General features: G+C 39.0%; 1 protein-coding gene across 3 annotated transcripts in view; it reads right to left on the bottom strand.

Moving 5' to 3' along the window:
• Positions 1-18,457, bottom strand: part of ppp4r1 (protein phosphatase 4, regulatory subunit 1) — an 83,711-nt gene that overhangs the window by 36,125 nt on the left and 29,129 nt on the right. For all 3 annotated transcript variants that reach the window (XM_072569850.1, XM_072569851.1, XM_072569852.1), the window contains 6 exons: positions 16,642-16,788; positions 11,218-11,325; positions 11,068-11,133; positions 9,552-9,710; positions 6,505-6,647; positions 4,445-5,007 (listed from right to left, as the gene is read on the bottom strand). In XM_072569850.1, the coding sequence (XP_072425951.1) occupies positions 4,445-5,007; positions 6,505-6,647; positions 9,552-9,710; positions 11,068-11,133; positions 11,218-11,325; positions 16,642-16,788 (1,186 nt within the window). The remainder of the gene's footprint in view (positions 1-4,444; positions 5,008-6,504; positions 6,648-9,551; positions 9,711-11,067; positions 11,134-11,217; positions 11,326-16,641; positions 16,789-18,457) is intronic.

Raw genomic sequence — 18,457 nt, 5'->3', positions numbered from 1 at the left:
TTCTCCCCAAAGCCTATTGCCTCCATAATCATAAGCATCCAATGCTCAAAAGCAGTACTATCTACAAGACACACTGCAGAAATTCACCAAAGATCCTCAGACAACACCTTCCAAACCTCCAACTATTTCCATTTCGAGGGAAAAGAACAGCAGATATATGAGAATATAATCACCTCCAAGACCCGCTCCAAGCCACTCACCATCCTGACTTGCAAATATAATCACCATTCCTTGACCATCGCTGGGTCAAAATGCTAGAATTGCCTCCCTAATGGCATTGTGGTTCAGCACACAGCAGGTGGACTACAGCAGTTCATGAAGGCAGCTAACCACCACCTCCTCCCTAGGGGCAACTAGGGATGGGCAACAAATGCTGGCCATCTAGTGATGTCCACATCCCACAAATGATTGAAAGAAATTCCCTGAGAACAAAGTACCTGGTCATATGTTTCATTTGCCATTTACACAAACATGCAGTGTTTAGCTGGCTGACATGATTCAAATCTATCTGCATTTCCACAATTCAAATATTGATATGTATTTTCAAATCCATGAATATGACCCTTATTCTACTTTTAATCATCTGACTAACAAGACAAGCACATTTTCATCCAATAGTAAATATAGCAGTTCAGACATATTTGAGCAAAAAGATATATAGAAGGTACAGAGTTTCTCTAATGAAAAGGACAGAGGTTAAATCATACAAAATGAAAAACAAACCGCTATCTAGACACAGAACGAAGCTTAGGAAAATTTTTAATTACACAGCAAAATGGGGTTACAACCCATTTCCAAATGTTAGACTTGAATTTATGTAAATGAACAGAGGAGTTCTCCGTCCAATATTTAACTTCTACTTAACTGTTACTGCCCACCTCCACTTCCCAGTTTCTTAAACAAGAATAGGGATGGCTGGAGAAACAACTGTGGGCTGGCAGTATATGTGAATAGAAAACAGAGTAAACGTTAAATTCAATTCAGTGGCCGTGCTTCAGAACTAGTTTCTTTCCCGCCAACTGTGGAGGTCTTACATGAATAGTCAAAAACTCAGATTCAATTCTCTGCTTCTAAAAACCCACAAATGCTCCCGATTTCGAAGTTACACAAACACTTCTACCAAAGTGACTATGTTTTCCCAACTGTCTTATATTCCCTTAAAGAGAAAAAAACTAAACTTGCCCCGATCCAAGTCGGGTCTTCTCCTAACTGCATTAAAGGTTCCTATCTCTGGGTTTTCCAAACTAAAATCTATACTTTATTTTTCAGAACTGAAAACATGCTCATACCCTTTGATATTTGTGCACTTGTCGTAAACTATCATTAGTATATATAAACCATTCTTTATTAATACTACAGAGGTCACAGCCACTTGCTTTCTGAGCAATGCTATATTAGGTCACCACTCAGCATTTTGTTTTGAAAAAATGAGAACTCTTCACAAAAGTAACTAACACCCATTTGCCATCACTTTGAAATCCAAACTCCAAACGGATACTAATATTTAAATTCCAATCCTATAATCAGTGTTTGCAAAGTGATATTAGATCAGATGATCTAAAGCATGGTCCAAGGGTTAGGTTGTGTGGAGCATTTTAAAAAGGAACAAAAAAACTACGAGATTGACTTTGAACAAGATCTAGACAGCTAAAGGTGATTGAAAGTTGGTGTTTTTCAAGAAAAGGACAGCTGAGATGTCAAAGACTTTGCTGTATCCATTGTGTCAGTTGCTTATTTGTTAGACAGTTGGTGCAGACTTGATTGGCTGAATGGCCTTCTTTCATGCTGTACCAATCTGGGATATTATTGCTAAATTGAAACAACCAGAGATGCCATCAACTTGGCACTTCTAGTTAAAGATGGCTGCAAATACTTCAGCCTTATTTTGAAATGGCATGCGGAGCTCTCCTTTTGTGTAGGTGGGGATTCTATAGACCCACATCCTTCATGGTGTAACAGGAATGCAGAGCAATTGCTTGGAGCAAATTATCATTAATTTGTGATATCACTCAGTTCAGTCTATGGGAAGCAGATTCTGTTGAGTGTTAATGTGCTGAAGCTTCAACAGATCTCGACCTCATTTTTACTACTGCCTGTGCTGGTTCTGGCATGCCTCACTGAATCAGTTTTCAGATGGCAAAGGCAGAGTCTGGGATATGCCTAGCCATGAGGTTACAGATCGTACTTTAAACACAATTACAGTGCTGAAGATATACCACAACGCCTCAAAGAAATCCAGGTTTGAGCTGCCAGATCTGTTTTATATCTATCCCCAGTTGGTACTATCCCAGAGGACGTAGTGCTACAGAGCATGATAGTCAATGTGAAACGGGACTCTGTTTCCACAAGGATTGTGCAGCAGTCATTCTTGCTGTCAGGAGCACAGATTGGTGATGGACAAATTGGCAGAGGTGCCCAAATAAGCTACTTTCTCTTGGTGGTTTCTCACCAATCCTAGTAGAGTCTGACTGATAAGCCCTCAGAGTTCCAGTCAGTAGTAGGCTACGGGTCTAGTCTTGGTGTCGTAACCTAAATGCCCATCCAATGTACATTCCACGCCCTTGCTGCCCTCAGTACACCTTTTTCAAGGTTCAACTTGAAGAAGCATTCATTTATCATATGAGGAAGAGAGGGTGGTGTTGAGCAGGAGATTGCCTACTCCTAAGGGTCAAATTCAATAAACATTAATAGATTTATTTTCTCAAAGAACTTCAGTGAACCAATTTTTTTAAAAAAAGATATTTAGTCATTTTAGGGGGCCATCATTAATTATACAAATTTTCTCCCCAACGACCAAAAATTTTCATTAGCTAATTGAAATTTAACTTCCCAGCTGTGACAGTGAGATTTGAGCTTATGTATTTGGAGAATCAGTCTCTACAGTAACATTGCACTGTGCTTAGGGTGAAACCAGCAAACAGGATCAGATCCAGAGGAGACAGGCCTTTTAGTAATACATGCAGCCAATCATTCATTCATCATTCAAGAGTCAATCATTTAGTGGCAAATGTTGATGATAATTAAAAAAAAAGTTTCAATCCACTTCATTGTTAAACTGTAGGTTTTCAGTACAATGATGTCACTTCTATCAAAATAACGTAAGCCTACCCAGGCCATGTTGCAAAAGGTTAGCAAAATCATTTTGTTATCGATTGCAAAAAAGTGAACAGGGCACTCAGTGAAGCTCTGCCTCAGTCACACATTATATTAGAGTTATGCAGCTCACCCTGGAAGCTTTTCCCTGTCTGCTTAATGGCCTGTAACATTAAAAATCTTGAAGTCAATGTTAAGAGTTTTGTCTCCCTAAACAATCTCAGTCCATGCTCAGCAACTGCTCTGAAAATCCTGCTCAAATTTGATGTGATAAACACTGCCACAGCAGCTGAGACGTTCTTAAAACAAATGTTAATTCATCCTATCTACAAATATTAGACTGATTACAAAAAATCTTTGCCAAAAACAAATAAGTTCTTCCTTGGCCATGCAGCAAGCCCCCACTTAAAGTTTCTCACAGCAGTGGCTTTAAGCAATACACAATTTCCCATTTAAAGGAACGTAAAGGTTGCAGTTAAGTTCTGAAGGAAATTCATCACCAGGAAAAGAAATTAAAATAACTTGCTATGCAAGATGAAACACATTACATTGCGAAGTTCTTATTTCAGTAAATAAAATTACTTTACAATGCAGTAACCTTCCACGTCATCTACTTCCCAATTCTTGCCAATCTTGCTTCCTGAATCTTCTGCTTGCCACATGTCCCTCATTATCATGTACTATTCCTGCTGTCAATGCTCCAATACAGGTCTTCTCCTGCTCCTTAAAAGACCCTCCAACATAGTTTCAACAACTCTCTAATTCACTACCTTGCTTCCAACTCTCAGGCATGCAGTGTTTCCCACTCCATCACTCAGCATCTCACTAATCCTTGCAGAGGGTCTCCTGCCCATCACTTTCATCCCCTGAACAAGAGAGAACATGCAAGCATTGCCAACATCAGAGTGCAGGAGAGACCACAGGTCAGAGGGTCAGCAGCAAGAGGATGGACTGGGGGAGAACAACATGCTGCAAGTCGAAGGAAGGGTCAGTGAGCATAACTATATGCTGGAAAACAGTGCCAAATTAGCCACAAAGCCAGGCCAAAATTAACAAACTAAAATTTAATCTTGTGATGAAAATACATACTCAACTGACTGATATTAAAGCAGAACAGTTAAGTACTGGGAAGTTACATTAAACTGTGCTGACTATGATTTTTTGCAACATTTACCTTCTATTTATGCAACTGCAATAAGATGACTAGTTTTTATTTTGAGGAACCCAAACTTAACAGACACCTACTATGATTTTACGTTGATCATTTAAACTGATGGAAGACTGGAAAAGAAAATTTCAGGGGATTATCATCACAAGAGAGTTGAAATGGATAGTTGATATATCATTGTACCTTTTACATCAGGGTCATCTATGTGCGGCTCTAAGTTTTCCAGCATCTCTTCCAGTTCCTTTCTAGTAGCTGTGCTGAAGCTTGGACAGTCTGATAGTGCTTCATCTTGTATTGATTCTTTGCTTTTTTGCTTATCTGAACATTGTGGCAGCTCCAGTTCCAAATCAAGATCTATTGTAGGGATAGGAGTCCTCCAGTAATGGAATGAGTTAAACATGTCCTCTGGAATGGCAGCCTTTTCTGAGCTGGACCCAGATTCCTTTGAAGATGCACTTGAACTTTCAGAGTCTGAACTTGGCAACTGACTTACAACTCTGCTTCCTTCAGATGATTCAGATTTAGTACATACATAAGAATCAGAGTGCAACTGCAATGACGTTGCCTGGGAATGATTGGCATCACTACTACATTCACGGTCAGTATTACGTTCACTTTTTGAGAGTTCAGTAGCTGTATTTACTGATTCCACAGTACGGCAGCTAAAGTCTGTAGTTCGTTGTTCTGTTTCAAGATTATCCACAGTTCCGTCTGCAACTTTCATTGATTCTGCTGTACATTTTACACTAAAAGGTGAAAAATAACAAAGCTCTTTTACTTTATCAGTAATAGTCAAGACCAAGTGTTACTTCACAGCTTAAATTCTTAGAATAAACTTAAGATAAACAAGGCAGTTGTAAACATTGCATCCTGCACTCTGTTCTGCTAACCTGACACACTTGGATAGTATGATCTGCCTGTAAAGCACATAAAACAACACTTATCACTGTACCTCAGTCATATGACAGTAATAAACCAAATCAAAATTTAAAAATTGACAATTTTTAGCTTTATAGCCTGTTTGGAGAATTAAGTAATCCAAAAATTATTATTCAGAAAAATACACCCAAGGGTTTCCATGAAATTATTCAATCATGCTGACTGCTGAGAGAATAATAGCAATGTCTAGCATACAAGGCAAAATTTGAGATAAAAGTCTCCTATCAAATCCTGGAATTTAAACATTTAGTTCAAAGTCAGTGAAGATGGCCATGCCAGGAGTTTCTTCTACTCTACAAAATATAGATATAAAATATTCCTAAGTTGACATACTCTTTTAAAAAACTCAGCTTTCTATCCAATGAGATTTTGAACAATGCACTACAATTAAGAGCTGAAAATGTGTTGCTGGAAGCACGCAGCAGGTCAGGCAGCATCCAAGGAACAGGAGAATCGACATCTCGGGCATAAGCCCTTCTTCAGGAATTCTCCTGCTCCTTGGATGCTGCCTGACCTGCTGCGCGCTTCCAGCAACACATTTTCAGCTCTGATCTCCAGTCCTCACTTTCTCCACGCCGATTAAGAGGCCAAATTTATGAAAAAAAGTGATCCAGAAAATTTTACACATTTGTTTTTCTTTCTACAGCAAAGGCAGTAGTCACCACTTTCAAAGAGAGAGTGTTCTGTTGGCCAGCATGGATAGTATGTCAAGGATTCTTCGGTAGGATTTTAAGTAAAATGATTCTCATGACAAGGCCATTTAAGACGTTTTTGGAATGAGATTAACGATAGTACTCCAGTTTGTGGAGTGTACTTTCAATTACTGCTTATTGTGTAAAGGAAATGAGCAACAGCCCTGATACAGTTCAACTGCAGAAGGTTTGAACTCTGTCTCAGTTAGGAGGGTAAAAATGTCATTGAAGGCAAAGAGAAGAGTGGTCAGGAACAACATTAACATCTAACAATGAAACCTATTTTACTGTCACAAGTATGGAAGATGTGAGTATGGAAGTGCAGTCACCAGTTACTGGACTGATAAGCCAGAAGACTGAACTAAAGCCCAAACTCAAATCACCCAATGGTAGTTTGGTAAATTTGAATTGGCGTAAAATTACACTCAAAACCTGCTGTCCTTATCCTAACTGCCAAAAAGGCAGTTCAGACCCATGACTAATTGCCTTTTAAATAGTTTAAGCCACTCAGTGGTACAGGGAGACTAGGAATGGATAACGAAAGAATCACTGAGAATAAATAAAACAGCATGATTGAAATAAGTACAAATACAAACAACAACTAGAGTGGACCTGTTACTGTTTTCTGTTCCTTGGCTCCCCAGCGCATTCTTGGAAGAAAGCATGTCTTCCTCTTTAAAGTAATGGCCAGCACCAGAAGAGCTAGCAAAGGTTGAGATGAAAGGCCCTAATGACTGAAAGGCAGCTTGACGAACCTGCAAAGAGAGCATTTCAATGTTAAAATGCCACCCTCCTAATCCATTTCGAATGCCAACTACAGTAATTCAAAGTGAAAAGTAAACTAACCTTAATAAGAAAGGATAAAATCAAAAAAATGCATGAAACACTCAGCAGGTTAGACATCAATTGTGAAGAAAGAAATGATATTTCAGGTCAGCAACCTTTTATCAGAACTTGAAAGAGTTGAGATGCAATAGCTTTTAATGAAACATAGAAGCAGTGAAAGGGGAGGGGAAAACGAGGTTAAAACTGTGAAATTATAGAAGGCATGCGATTCAAGTAATCTCGCCATCATTCCACAAGACCACAGGGCTCCTCTCTCATTAGACAGACGTGACTGCTGGCAGTTTAACCTGAGGGTTACCATGCCTCAGGCAAAGGGAGAGGTCGAGAAAGTGGGATCTTCGTGGTGACCTCAGCCAGTGTGGGAATTGAACCCATCTTATTGCTATCATCATCAGATATTGGGAAATTAAAATTATGAAGGCAGTTCACCTTGGATGCAGAGACTAGTTTTGATAAATACCCTTGAAGAAACTTCTCTCCATCAGCAAGGTTAGAAGAACAAAGAAGTATAAACAAGAAACCTTGTCAGAGTATCAAGAGACAAATAACACAGCAAAGGGGATGGCCAAAAACAATTCTGAAACAGGATCACTATGACCTCAAGAGCCACTTCACAAGTTTAAGAGGGAAACTGTTCCCGAAATGGTTAGTCTCGTCACAGAATCATAGTATTAAGTTTAACTATTGTCACAATACTGGTCTTTTTACAAGGTTACTATGCCCTTGAGTTTTTTTCTACCCCCAGAGGGGGTAATTGGCCAAGCTCCAACTAGGTTTGGTTTGAAAGGGTTATTGGGGTCCTTTTTATACACCCCTAACAGATAAAACATGAAAGCCTTGGACTGGAGGCATTAAAAACAAAACCTGTATAATCAAAGGGAAGTGGCCAGCTCGCTATTGTAGCTAGCCTTCATATAGATTAGAGTTTTGATTCAGTTCAGCAGCAGTGTGTGTGTGAAGAAAGGCTGCTGGAGCAAGTCCAGTTGGGTACACACTCTCTCTCTAATGTCAAGCCTGTAAAGCCCTGATTTGTTTCATTTTTACTCTTTGTGCTAAGGGATGTGTTTATTGGGACTGTTGCAAGTATTTTCGGAACAGTGTCAATAAGTCAGGATAGTCTGTCGGATTATTGGATAGGATAAGTTATCTTGTATTCTATTTTCTGTTCTTTGTGTTTCAGTCTGTAATTTTGTAAATAAATTGTTTGTTTAAAATGTGGCAGTCGGACCAACTAATTCACTGAGAATATCCACTATAGACTTACTTAAAACAAATAGCAAAGTTACAGTCTGGGCTACCTGCTTAAAAATGTTTCGAGGGGTCCGGCTTGGTCCATAACACTATGTATAAAGTTAAGGTAATTATATATTACAGCTGATGTTACAAGTATTACAACAATTGGTAGAAAGTAACATCCTTTTTAAGCTTCTGTACGAAGGTCAGCAAGGGGCAGGAATTGCATGACAGAATTTGGAAAGTCAATAGTAATAAGTATACATTGCAGACGGCAGCTTTCCAGGAAGGGACATAACAATCAGTGTTGGAATGTGGTCAGTAATCGTAAGAACCCAAGGATGTGCGATTGAGGGGCTGGCAAACATCGCAAGATGGTGGGAGGACCCAAGATGGACCACGGAGGTGCCCATCACTGATAGTGTATTTACAGGATTAAATGTGTAGGTCAGAGGGGATGTGCAAGCACTGATGCCAATATTGCATGTAAACTTTGTAACAGTATGTATAAATACCCTGCACTTGACTGAGAAAGGTAGAGCGTCACTGACCTCCGATTGGAGTTGTAATTAAGAGGGCAACTATGCCCCACATGAAAGTAAGTTTTGGAGCAGTCTCTGGCCTCTCCGACTTGTGTAGCAAAGGAGCTCTGAATAAAGAACGAGTTTTGCAACTGAGCACAGGACTCAGACTCCTTTTTAAAATCCCTCTCCAACATCCATATGCAGTTCAATAAACATAAATCCATTCAAAAACAATACTTTACCCCAAAATCTTAGATATTACCAATCCATTTGCAAGACACACTGATACAGCTTGGGAAACTATCGTCACATGTTATGCAGTTGAAAAGACATTTCTTCATTTGTTCCATTCCTCCTCTCCATATAAATTTGATTTTTTTTTTGGCCTGCAACTGATGTACTGCCTAATCCTATCAGACCACAGCTACCTTCTTGCATTTTCATTCCTAACAAGACTGACGCTCATGGCACATGAACTGAATTACTTACATTTCATACAATGGTGGCAAAGGATAAGGATATCGCCAAGCAAATTTGTTTTGTTTACGGTTAGGTTGAAAGTCAAGAGCTGGAGATCAGGGAAATTGAGCGGAAGAAGGGAAATTACCACAGTCAGTAATAAATCTAAAAGGAACGTGAAGTCTTGTGATAAAGCACAAAGATGCAGAATTCAAACTCAGCCTTAACTAATTAGGTGGTTATTGAACAGTAATATCATGATAGGCAATATTTGGACTCAGGTTTAAGAGCAAGGGGTTTTATCCCAGCCAATAAAACACATGCAATTTTTGCCCTTAGTACATCATGGTTCACAAAAGAACAAATACCTGATACTTGTTAAAAATAATGAAAATTTTTTGTTATCAATCAGAAATTCACACATGGTCTTCCTGAAAGATAACTGACACCATGCTGAGTATAATAGCCATAGTTGGAAGTTTATGAAACATATACAAACAGTTTACATTAGAAAATTAAGGTAGCCATACAAGCATGGTTACTTTATGGCTTATCTACTAAAATTTCAGAATAAAGTGCAAAAACATTAGACTTTACCCATCGTGAAGGGTCGCCGATCAGATTAATGAAGAGTGAAGACAGTTTTGTTCTTCGAACTTCCTGAGACGTTGCACAAGAAATGTCCATAAAGCATTCGGCACATGCTTTCCGCACTCCCCACACATTATCAGAGCAAAGCTGGAGAAACCTGGGTAACTACACAGAAAAATCCAAGGAAATTGCAATTTCAATTATAGCTCACTCTTCATTTCAGACAAGAGAAAAAGTGATATTCAAAGACTATCCATGAATGGTATTGGGTTACAGCAGCACTCATTTTAAACTTAATGTTTGGGCCTGTGTCAAAATACACAAACATGTTATTTATGAATTCAAGATTTTGTGTTTTATTGAGTGGTCAGTAGAATTTCACGAATTGAAGTTGCACAGCTCTTCATAAAATGGCAATTATAACAGAAGTAGGCATGCTCTAAAACTGTCAAGATTGAAAATTAATTCCAATGCAGTGTTTGAGGTAGGTTGTTCCTACAACTATTTTAATCATGGAATCCTTTGTAACCAGAACAGAAATGAAAACCAAACACTTAATTCAAGTAGTACATGGAGAGTAGTAAAAATTCACATTTTAATGTTGCCAAAATTCAACATTTGTCAAAACAGCAGGAAATTCTACCAATACCGCATGAGAAAATGCATTGTCTGCTATGTGACGATCTCGATACATTAAAGTGAATCATGGTTTAAATCCTGGTCTGTTCTGTCTTTCCTGACCTCAGCAAGAGTGTTATAATTGATATCAGTGCCTGCACACTAGGGTGGGAAGGTTCCCTTCACAGATTTCTATCCAATGACCACCCCCAAAAACGTAAATGCGCTGGGTAAGGATCAGATTTAGTTCCCCATCCCATCATCACGCGTGGTCAATTACCCTGCTGACACTCACTGTCAAGGTTCATACATTAAGAATGGTTCTTGGTGCATTACCCGAAAGCTGCCGGCACCTGTCCAACCTTACCTCAGGCCTTCTATGGAAGAAGAGGAAAAGAAGGAAATAGGAGACAAATAATAGGAAAAACACCAAGACCTGCTCAGTTTTATTTGTTGAGAAACATAAGTTTATTGCTAACAAAGCAATCCTTAACAGTTAGTCAGGAATAAATGTCAACAGTCATGCACTCATCACGAGTGTGACAACCTTGGGTCTTGTGATTTCACAAACTTATTTGAATACTTAGTTGTTGTACAATCAATAGTTGCAGTGAATGCGATTATATTCCAATTCTGGAAAACAACAGTTATTAAATGAACACCCATTCACTTTCGCCATCAACCACATTCTGATGTAATTATTCATCAGGAAAGATCAATTACTTGATAGGTACTTGACACACTTAAAAAGACAATCATGATTCTTATTTAGATGTCGTCATGGCAGCAAAAATAATTAATGGTAACTTTTAAACAAGAATTCTTCTTTTCTTTGAAGTCCTCAAATGGCCAAAGACAGCAATGTTTGTTATGGAATGCCAATGCCTATTTTATGCATACCTACCAGCAACCTTTCAGTGGCCTCACGACCAACAACACTAGATATATCTCCAATATTGGCAGCACACACCTGAAACAAGAAATTCACATTTATGACAAGTTTGGAAAAATGGGAGTGGGTGGAGCAATCAACATGATTATTTTGTAAACTAACCTTACGAACGTGGAACATCCGGCAATCACAGCACATCTCACAGAACCGGTGCAGTATATATTTTTCTGTGATTGCCTTTCCCACCATGGGAGCCATTTTACACATTATCTATAAATCAAGACAAAAACCGGTAAAATTAAATCAGCACTCCCTGCTGCAGCATGTTTTTCTTAATTTATGTTTCACAAATTTCTTTATCAGAAAAGATGTTCCTTTTGGGGACACTATCCAATAACAGCTTAGATTTTTCACAACCTATTTAAGGCCATATTATGTTCTATGAATACTTTGTTCCTATTCTTTCCCATCTCCCCCTGCCAACCTTTACTCTGTGACAAATAAAGTCCTATTAACTGGTTTTGAATTAACAGCTAGCATTTATCACACCTTCATGATTAAAATAATTTGCATCCTCTGCACAAAAATAACAAACATAAGCTTTCCAAGTACTAAGCAAGTTATCTTTAATATCTATAAACAATTCATGACACCAGATATTCAGTGTCACATATGGGTTGCCACGTCCAAGAACGGATTTTACACTCAAGGGTATGTTTTGGTGGGTACAGGCAGTTCCCTGGCATTTCTTCCAAGTGGTTCTCATTCTTCATATTCCACCTGTGCACTGAGAGTGCAGCTCCTCTCCCATGCAAAGTATTGCAGCTAACTCAATTCAATTCATATCTGATGTCCATACTCTCATTTTCATAAGTTTCACTTGAACTGAAAACCTGGCCGATTATTCTTCTCCTTAATCAAGAGCAAGGACTAACCACAGTGCCAATGCTTCTTATCCAAGAACAGCAAACTCAAGCAAGATCATAATTGTTTCAGCTGATAATAAGGTTTGATGCTGGAACAGTTTACCTTTATCTACAATTCAATTAGGAAGCTATTTAGCTCTCTCTTTGAAGAAATAACCACCTTGCCTATTGTATAGACCTGATGTTTGTTACACAATAATGTATTTTATCACTGTTTGACAAAAGAAATATTAGAATTAGGTTTATTGTTGCATGTTACAAGTTTGCAAGTTGCCACTTACGATGCCATCTTAGGTACAAAAAAAAGGTACTAAGGTAGATTCTCAAGTACAAAATTACAGAAATAATTTTAAAAAAACAAAGAAGTAAAGCATTGAGAATAACAGACCTTCCAACCCAGGAAATGCCAGCACCTCGTCTCCAGACTGTGCTGGGCTTCACCAAGGCTCACTAGGCCAGTAGTATGCTCTGACTTTACTTGAGACTCAAGGATGGGAGGTAAGAAGGAAAAAAAGGGCTACAAGAAACGTAAGGGGCAGATGAGCTCTGGTTGAGGAGTCCTACTCTGCCGTAATCTTATACAGGCGTACCAGAGTTCCTCTCTTCTACCTTCCTACACTTTGGATATATTGAACTTAACTTACTCAAGTCTAACAATTTAAATTCTGCAGCTCATGGGGAAAAATTGTACAAACAATAAAGATCTGTAAACCATGTATAATCTACTTTATCAATGCCAATTCATCAGTATCTAGAAGGACAGGGTCACCTGTTTCGGCACAGATTGACTTCTTCCTTTCCTTCCACTTGCCAGGCTTGAGGTGATAATTTAAATTAAAAAGCAAACAGCACAGCTCAACATTTGCTTTGCGCGTCCTGCCAAGACTGGAATGTTCATATCTCAAGGTGGTGGGCCTTGAAATTGAGAGTGACATTTCAAATAGACAGGTGCCTTGTTAGCCTTTCAAACTGGACTTATTACATCAACAGGACTGGGTGGAAGATTAGAAGTAGCAACGCTGAGTTCCAACAGAAAGCAGTACTTGGTGTAGAACAGTCCAGCAACAGCTCTGAAAAGGAATACCTGAAGACTCCTTAAAAAAAAGGAAAAATTCTACAAAAATAATTTACTGCCAGAGGAATGATTTTGCTCCTCTTGGCCTCTTAAAATTGCACTTCAATTCTGAAGTCTTCATGATCTTCTCTCAGGAATTGTACTTTATGATCACTTTTTAATAGTAAGAGCCAGCTTCAACAATAAACTTGAATCAGAAGACATCCCAATGTAAATGGAATTAGCGGATTTTAATTGGCTGACAGCAACTTCAGCAGGTGTGAATTTCTGCAACTACATCATCTCTGCCAGAAACAGATTTGCATGCAATGGCATATAGTTTGATGATTAACTTAACAGAAAGCCAACAATAATTTGAACTCTGCTACAGACACCTACCGACATAGTTCCTGTGACCAACTACCTGCCACCTCCTGCCCAGTTCTATAGACTGAATCTTGCTTATTGACCAGCAACTCAGAATCAATTCTAGTCTCCCTGCTGCAGGAAGGATGCTGCGAAACCTGAAAGGGTTCAGACAAGATTTACAAGGATGTTGTCAGGGTAGGATGGTCTGAGCTATAGGAAGAGGCTATATAGGCTGAGGTTTTTCCTAGAGCAGGGGAGACTCAGGAATGAACTTAGAGAGAAGTTTATAAAATCGTGAGGGGCATAGACAGGGTGAATAGACAAGGTCTTTTCCCCAAGGTGGCAGAGTCCAAAACTCGAGGACAGGTATAAGGTGAGAGGGAAAAGATTTAAAAGGGACCCAAAGGACAGCTTTTTCACGTAGCGGGTGGTGTGTGCACTGCTTTTTGTCATTTATATAAACGATTTGGATGTGAACATAGGAGGTAGAGTTAACCAGTTTGCAGATGAAACCAAAAGTGGAAGTGTGGTGGACAGCAAAGGAGATTACCTCAGTACAACGGGATCTTGATAAGATGGGCCAATGGACCAGGAAGTAGTCGATGGAGGCTAAAATTTAGACAAATGTGAGGTGCTGCATTTTGGAAAGGCAAATCAGAGCAGGACTTATACACTTAATGGTAGGGTCTTAGGGGGTGCTGCTGAACAAAGAGTGCAGGTTCATAGCTCCTTGAACGTGGAGTCACAGGTAGATAGGACCGTGAAGGCACTGTTTGGTATGTTTTCCTTTATTAATCAGAGCATTGAGGATAGGAGATTGGAGAACATGTTGCAGCTGTACAAGACATTTGTGAGGCCACTTTTGGAATATTGCATGCAATTCTACTCTCCTTCCTATCGGAAGGATGTTGTGAAACTTGAAAGGGTTCAGAAAAGATTTACACAGATGTTGCCAGGGTTGGAGGGTTTGAGCTATATAGGGAGACACTGAACAGGTTGGGGCTATTTTCCCTGGAGTGTCAGAGGCTGAGGGGTGACCTTCCACAGGTGTTAGGACATGAGGTAAACCCTCTCTGTTCATTTAAAATCAGCAAGACAGAAAAGATTTATCTCCTGCTGTCATCTGTGAAAATTCAAGAGGCCAAGAACTAAGTAAAACTTAACAACTTCATTTCTTAAAGTATAACAGAGAATAATTAACTAACAACCATTTACAACCCCTTCAGCTAACCTATCTTTTCCTTTCCCTTCTCGAATACTAGTTTGCTAAAGATTTACCAAAAATTCAAATTTCAAAACCATGCAGCTGTCGAATCTTCTCTTTTTATCTTCCTCTGTAGATTTTCTTCTTAGGATTTCTCTTTCACAGATTATTGATTGATAAATGTACCTTTAAGAGAGCTGTGTTTTGGGCAGCCTATACATGCTGGTGGCTTGGCAGTTGTCCCTCAACTGTTCATGTTTTCCCTGTCTTCTTCCCCTAAAGCATCAGATTGTGTCACTGGCTCTTAATATCGTCAATATACTAAATTCAAACTCAATTTGAGTTTGGTTTGTTGGGGGTATAATTTAAACTGATTGGCCGAATTCAATTTTGTTTTTGTCTCCAGGCAACCAGCTACACTAGCTGCTGGACCAAAAGGTTATGTTGTATCATGTTCAGAATACATGGTGCTGTTGGGTATTTCTGCAAGCTTTTAACTTTCTTAAAGATACAGTACACTTCTACACTTCATAACACGAGGTTTATAAAATCATGAGGGGCACGGATAGGATAATTGGACAAGGAATTTTCCCTGGGGTGGGGGAGTCCAGAACTAGAGGGCATAGGTTTAGGGTGAGAGGGGAAAGATATAAAAGAGACCTATGGGGCAACCTTTTCACGCAGAGGGTGGTACGTGTATGGAATGAGCTGTCAGAGGAAGTGGTGGAGGCTGGTACAATTGCAACATTTAAAAGGCATCTGGATTGGCATATGAATAAAAAGGGTTGAGAGAGATCAGAGACAAATACTGCCAAATGGGGCAAGATTTATTGAGAAAACCTGGTCAGCATGGATGAGTTGGACTGAAAGTCAATTTCCATGCTGTTCACCTCTTATGACCAATACTGGACTTACTAAAAAGTGAGAAAGTACTTAAACTTAATCTAAAATCGTGAAGTATGTAACCAAGCTAAACTTCTAAACACCGACTTAAATGAAAAGAGTTACAAGGGAGAATGGTTAGCACTGCTCTCTCATAACACCTGGAACCCAAGGCTCGATTCCAGTGTTGGGTGACTGTCTGTGCAGAGTTTGCACATTCTCTTCATGTCTCCATAGGTGTCCTCAATGTGCTCCACTTTCCTCCCGCAGTCCAAAGATATATAGGCTGGGTGGATTGGCTGGATTAAATGGTCCTAATTTTGGAGATGCGCAGGCTCGGTGGATTAACCATGGTAAAATGTGAGGTTACAGGGATAGGATGAGCGTGCTGGGTCTGGATAGGATGCTATTTGGAGCGCCAGTGTAGACTCAATGGGCCTAATGACCTCTTCTTGCACCATCAGGACTCTATGATTCCATAAGAGTCATGGAGAAGGAAGGATTCAGCTTATAACAAGATATACAGAAAAGCTTCTACCTCCATTCATGACAAGGAGGAACGTGAAGCATAATTTAGAATAAGCCTATGATTAAACAAGACCATCTGAAAAGTTAGGAAATATGAACCAAGCTAAGGGAGGTACACATTAATGGTTGCAAGTACAGAATATAAAAGCCAATGATACTTGAGAAGACATGTAAATTTGTCACACAAGAAAGATTGAGAAGACAGTTTTTCAAATGCAGGTACTATTATAGATACTTTAGAAGTTAAGATCTACTAAATAGAGCTCAACTATTAACACGTTCGAATTCTCAGAACAAGACTTTGGACTTTCAGCCAAAGTACTTTTCCTTCGTGCACATTTGCCTATTTCAGCTATTTGACAACATTGAGGATCCTGTCAAGTGAGTAAACTAAAACAACACATTTTCTCCATCTCTAACATTACCTAACCCTTTCCTGAATAAAGATGATAACTTAACGTAGACATTCCCTATATTAATACACATTCCCAGCCATACATTTTACATAAATTCAGTTTTTATCTTTTAGCCTGAACGCAATATACCCATATTCTGTGGAATATCACCATTTTTTTACATCAACAACTGTATGGCTAAATTTAAAAAGTGTGCATTTCACTTACTGCTACAGCTTCTGTTTTCAGATCGTCATTGCTTTCAGGAGCAGTTAGGTCCAAGAGAACAGGACACACTTTAGTTTCCACATCATATCTTTCGATTATTTCCTGTTCTAATACCACCAGCAATGCTGCCTGGCTGGTCTTCCTCACCTACAAATATAATCAAAGGCATGAAGTAGTCTGTAACCAAACATATATCAGTTGAAGGAACATAAAGTGAGAATGTACATACTACATTTATTTGTAATTCATTGATTTGCCACTAGGAAGAAACTTCAAAACAAAAATATTTCAGTAAAACTGAATTTATATCTAGTCATTCACTAACTTCTAAAACTGGGCCGGAACCATTTTATATAAAACGTTGACATACATTTGGTGCAAATTCATATCTGACTATTCTTTCAACCAAGAAAAAGCCAACTTATTTAGTCAAGTAATATAACATTAAACAGTGAATAGTCAACCTTTAATAAGCTTTGTACAAGATTCATCTAACGATGCAAATAAAATTAAAGGCATGCAATTCACAGGGAAACTAAACCAGCATTTAAAACATTTTTGTTAGATTACTTTGGTTAGTGAACTTTTTCTGTGCCTTCTTTGCAGTACGTTGACTGTTTTTCCCTGATAACATCTGTTGTGAGATATGGCAGAGTTGAAAATATGGTTTTCTAAGTTTCTCCAGGATCATAACTGAAAGCAAGTTCATTCTCAGCAGACCAAATGAACTCCAAAGAATGTGTCTCAGTCTGATCTAGTCTCCATTTCATGTCATATGGACGAGACTACAGCAAGACTCACTGGATATTAAACAAACAGGTGCCCTGACAGCTTTCTCCTCCCAAATGGAGTGTGTCTATCAACTGCAGTTCTCATTGATTCAGCTGTCATCTATAAACAGTGGAGAACCGGATCTGAATGGCCTTTAGACTTGAAATTCTTGCGATAGTAACAAGCTCAGTCAGCGGACCTCAGATTGTGTTCTAACTTGACTGGGTCAACAGCCCCAATCAAGGAGCCCTGGCTGACAGATATAAACAGGAGCGTCAGAGGTTCTGTTCACTCAGAGCTGGCTCTGAGGAAGCTGCGCCAGTGCCAAGTACTATGCACATGTAAATAAAGGGTGACTTGACAATGGCGTACCAGCATCTATGGCGAAATTTCAGAAACATGGACTGTTTGTGTCGCCAGCTGTTGATTTTCATCAGCATTTTTGGTTTTTATTTCAGATTTCCATCTTTTTGCAGTGTTTTGCTGTTGTCCCACCAATCATAGTTTTACTGCCAAATTAATTATGACGATAACATATATTCTGCCTGAACAATAAAATCAATCAATCATTCAACAGTAAAATAAATGTAATGAACTATGTTTGTTTGGTAGCTCCTTTAAAATACCAAAGTTTTCCAACGAACTTAGCTCAAGGTGGGAAAGCTTCAAAGAATGAGGCAGACATAATGTAGAGGTTTGGTACCGTGGATCACAGAGTCATGAAGATGTACAGCACGGAAATAGACCCTTTGGTCCAACATGTCCATGGTGACCAGATATCCTAAGTTAATAGAGTCCCATTTGCCAGTACTTGGCCTATATCAGTCTAAACCACTCATATACCCATCCAGATGCCTTTTAAAATGTTGTAATTGTACCAGCCTCCACCACTTCCTCCGGCAGCTCATTCAATGCATGCACCAGCCTCTGCATGAAAGTGTTGCTGCATAGGTCAGTTTTAAATTTTTCTTTTCTCACATTAAACGTATGCTCTCTAGTTCTGGACTTGCCCATCCCAAGGAAAAGACCTTGTGTATTTATCCTA

The sequence above is a fragment of the Chiloscyllium punctatum genome, chromosome 5 (assembly GCF_047496795.1).
Source record: "Chiloscyllium punctatum isolate Juve2018m chromosome 5, sChiPun1.3, whole genome shotgun sequence".
In the NCBI taxonomy this organism is placed as follows: domain Eukaryota; kingdom Metazoa; phylum Chordata; class Chondrichthyes; order Orectolobiformes; family Hemiscylliidae; genus Chiloscyllium; species Chiloscyllium punctatum.
This window is presented reverse-complemented; position numbering and strand designations above follow the sequence as displayed.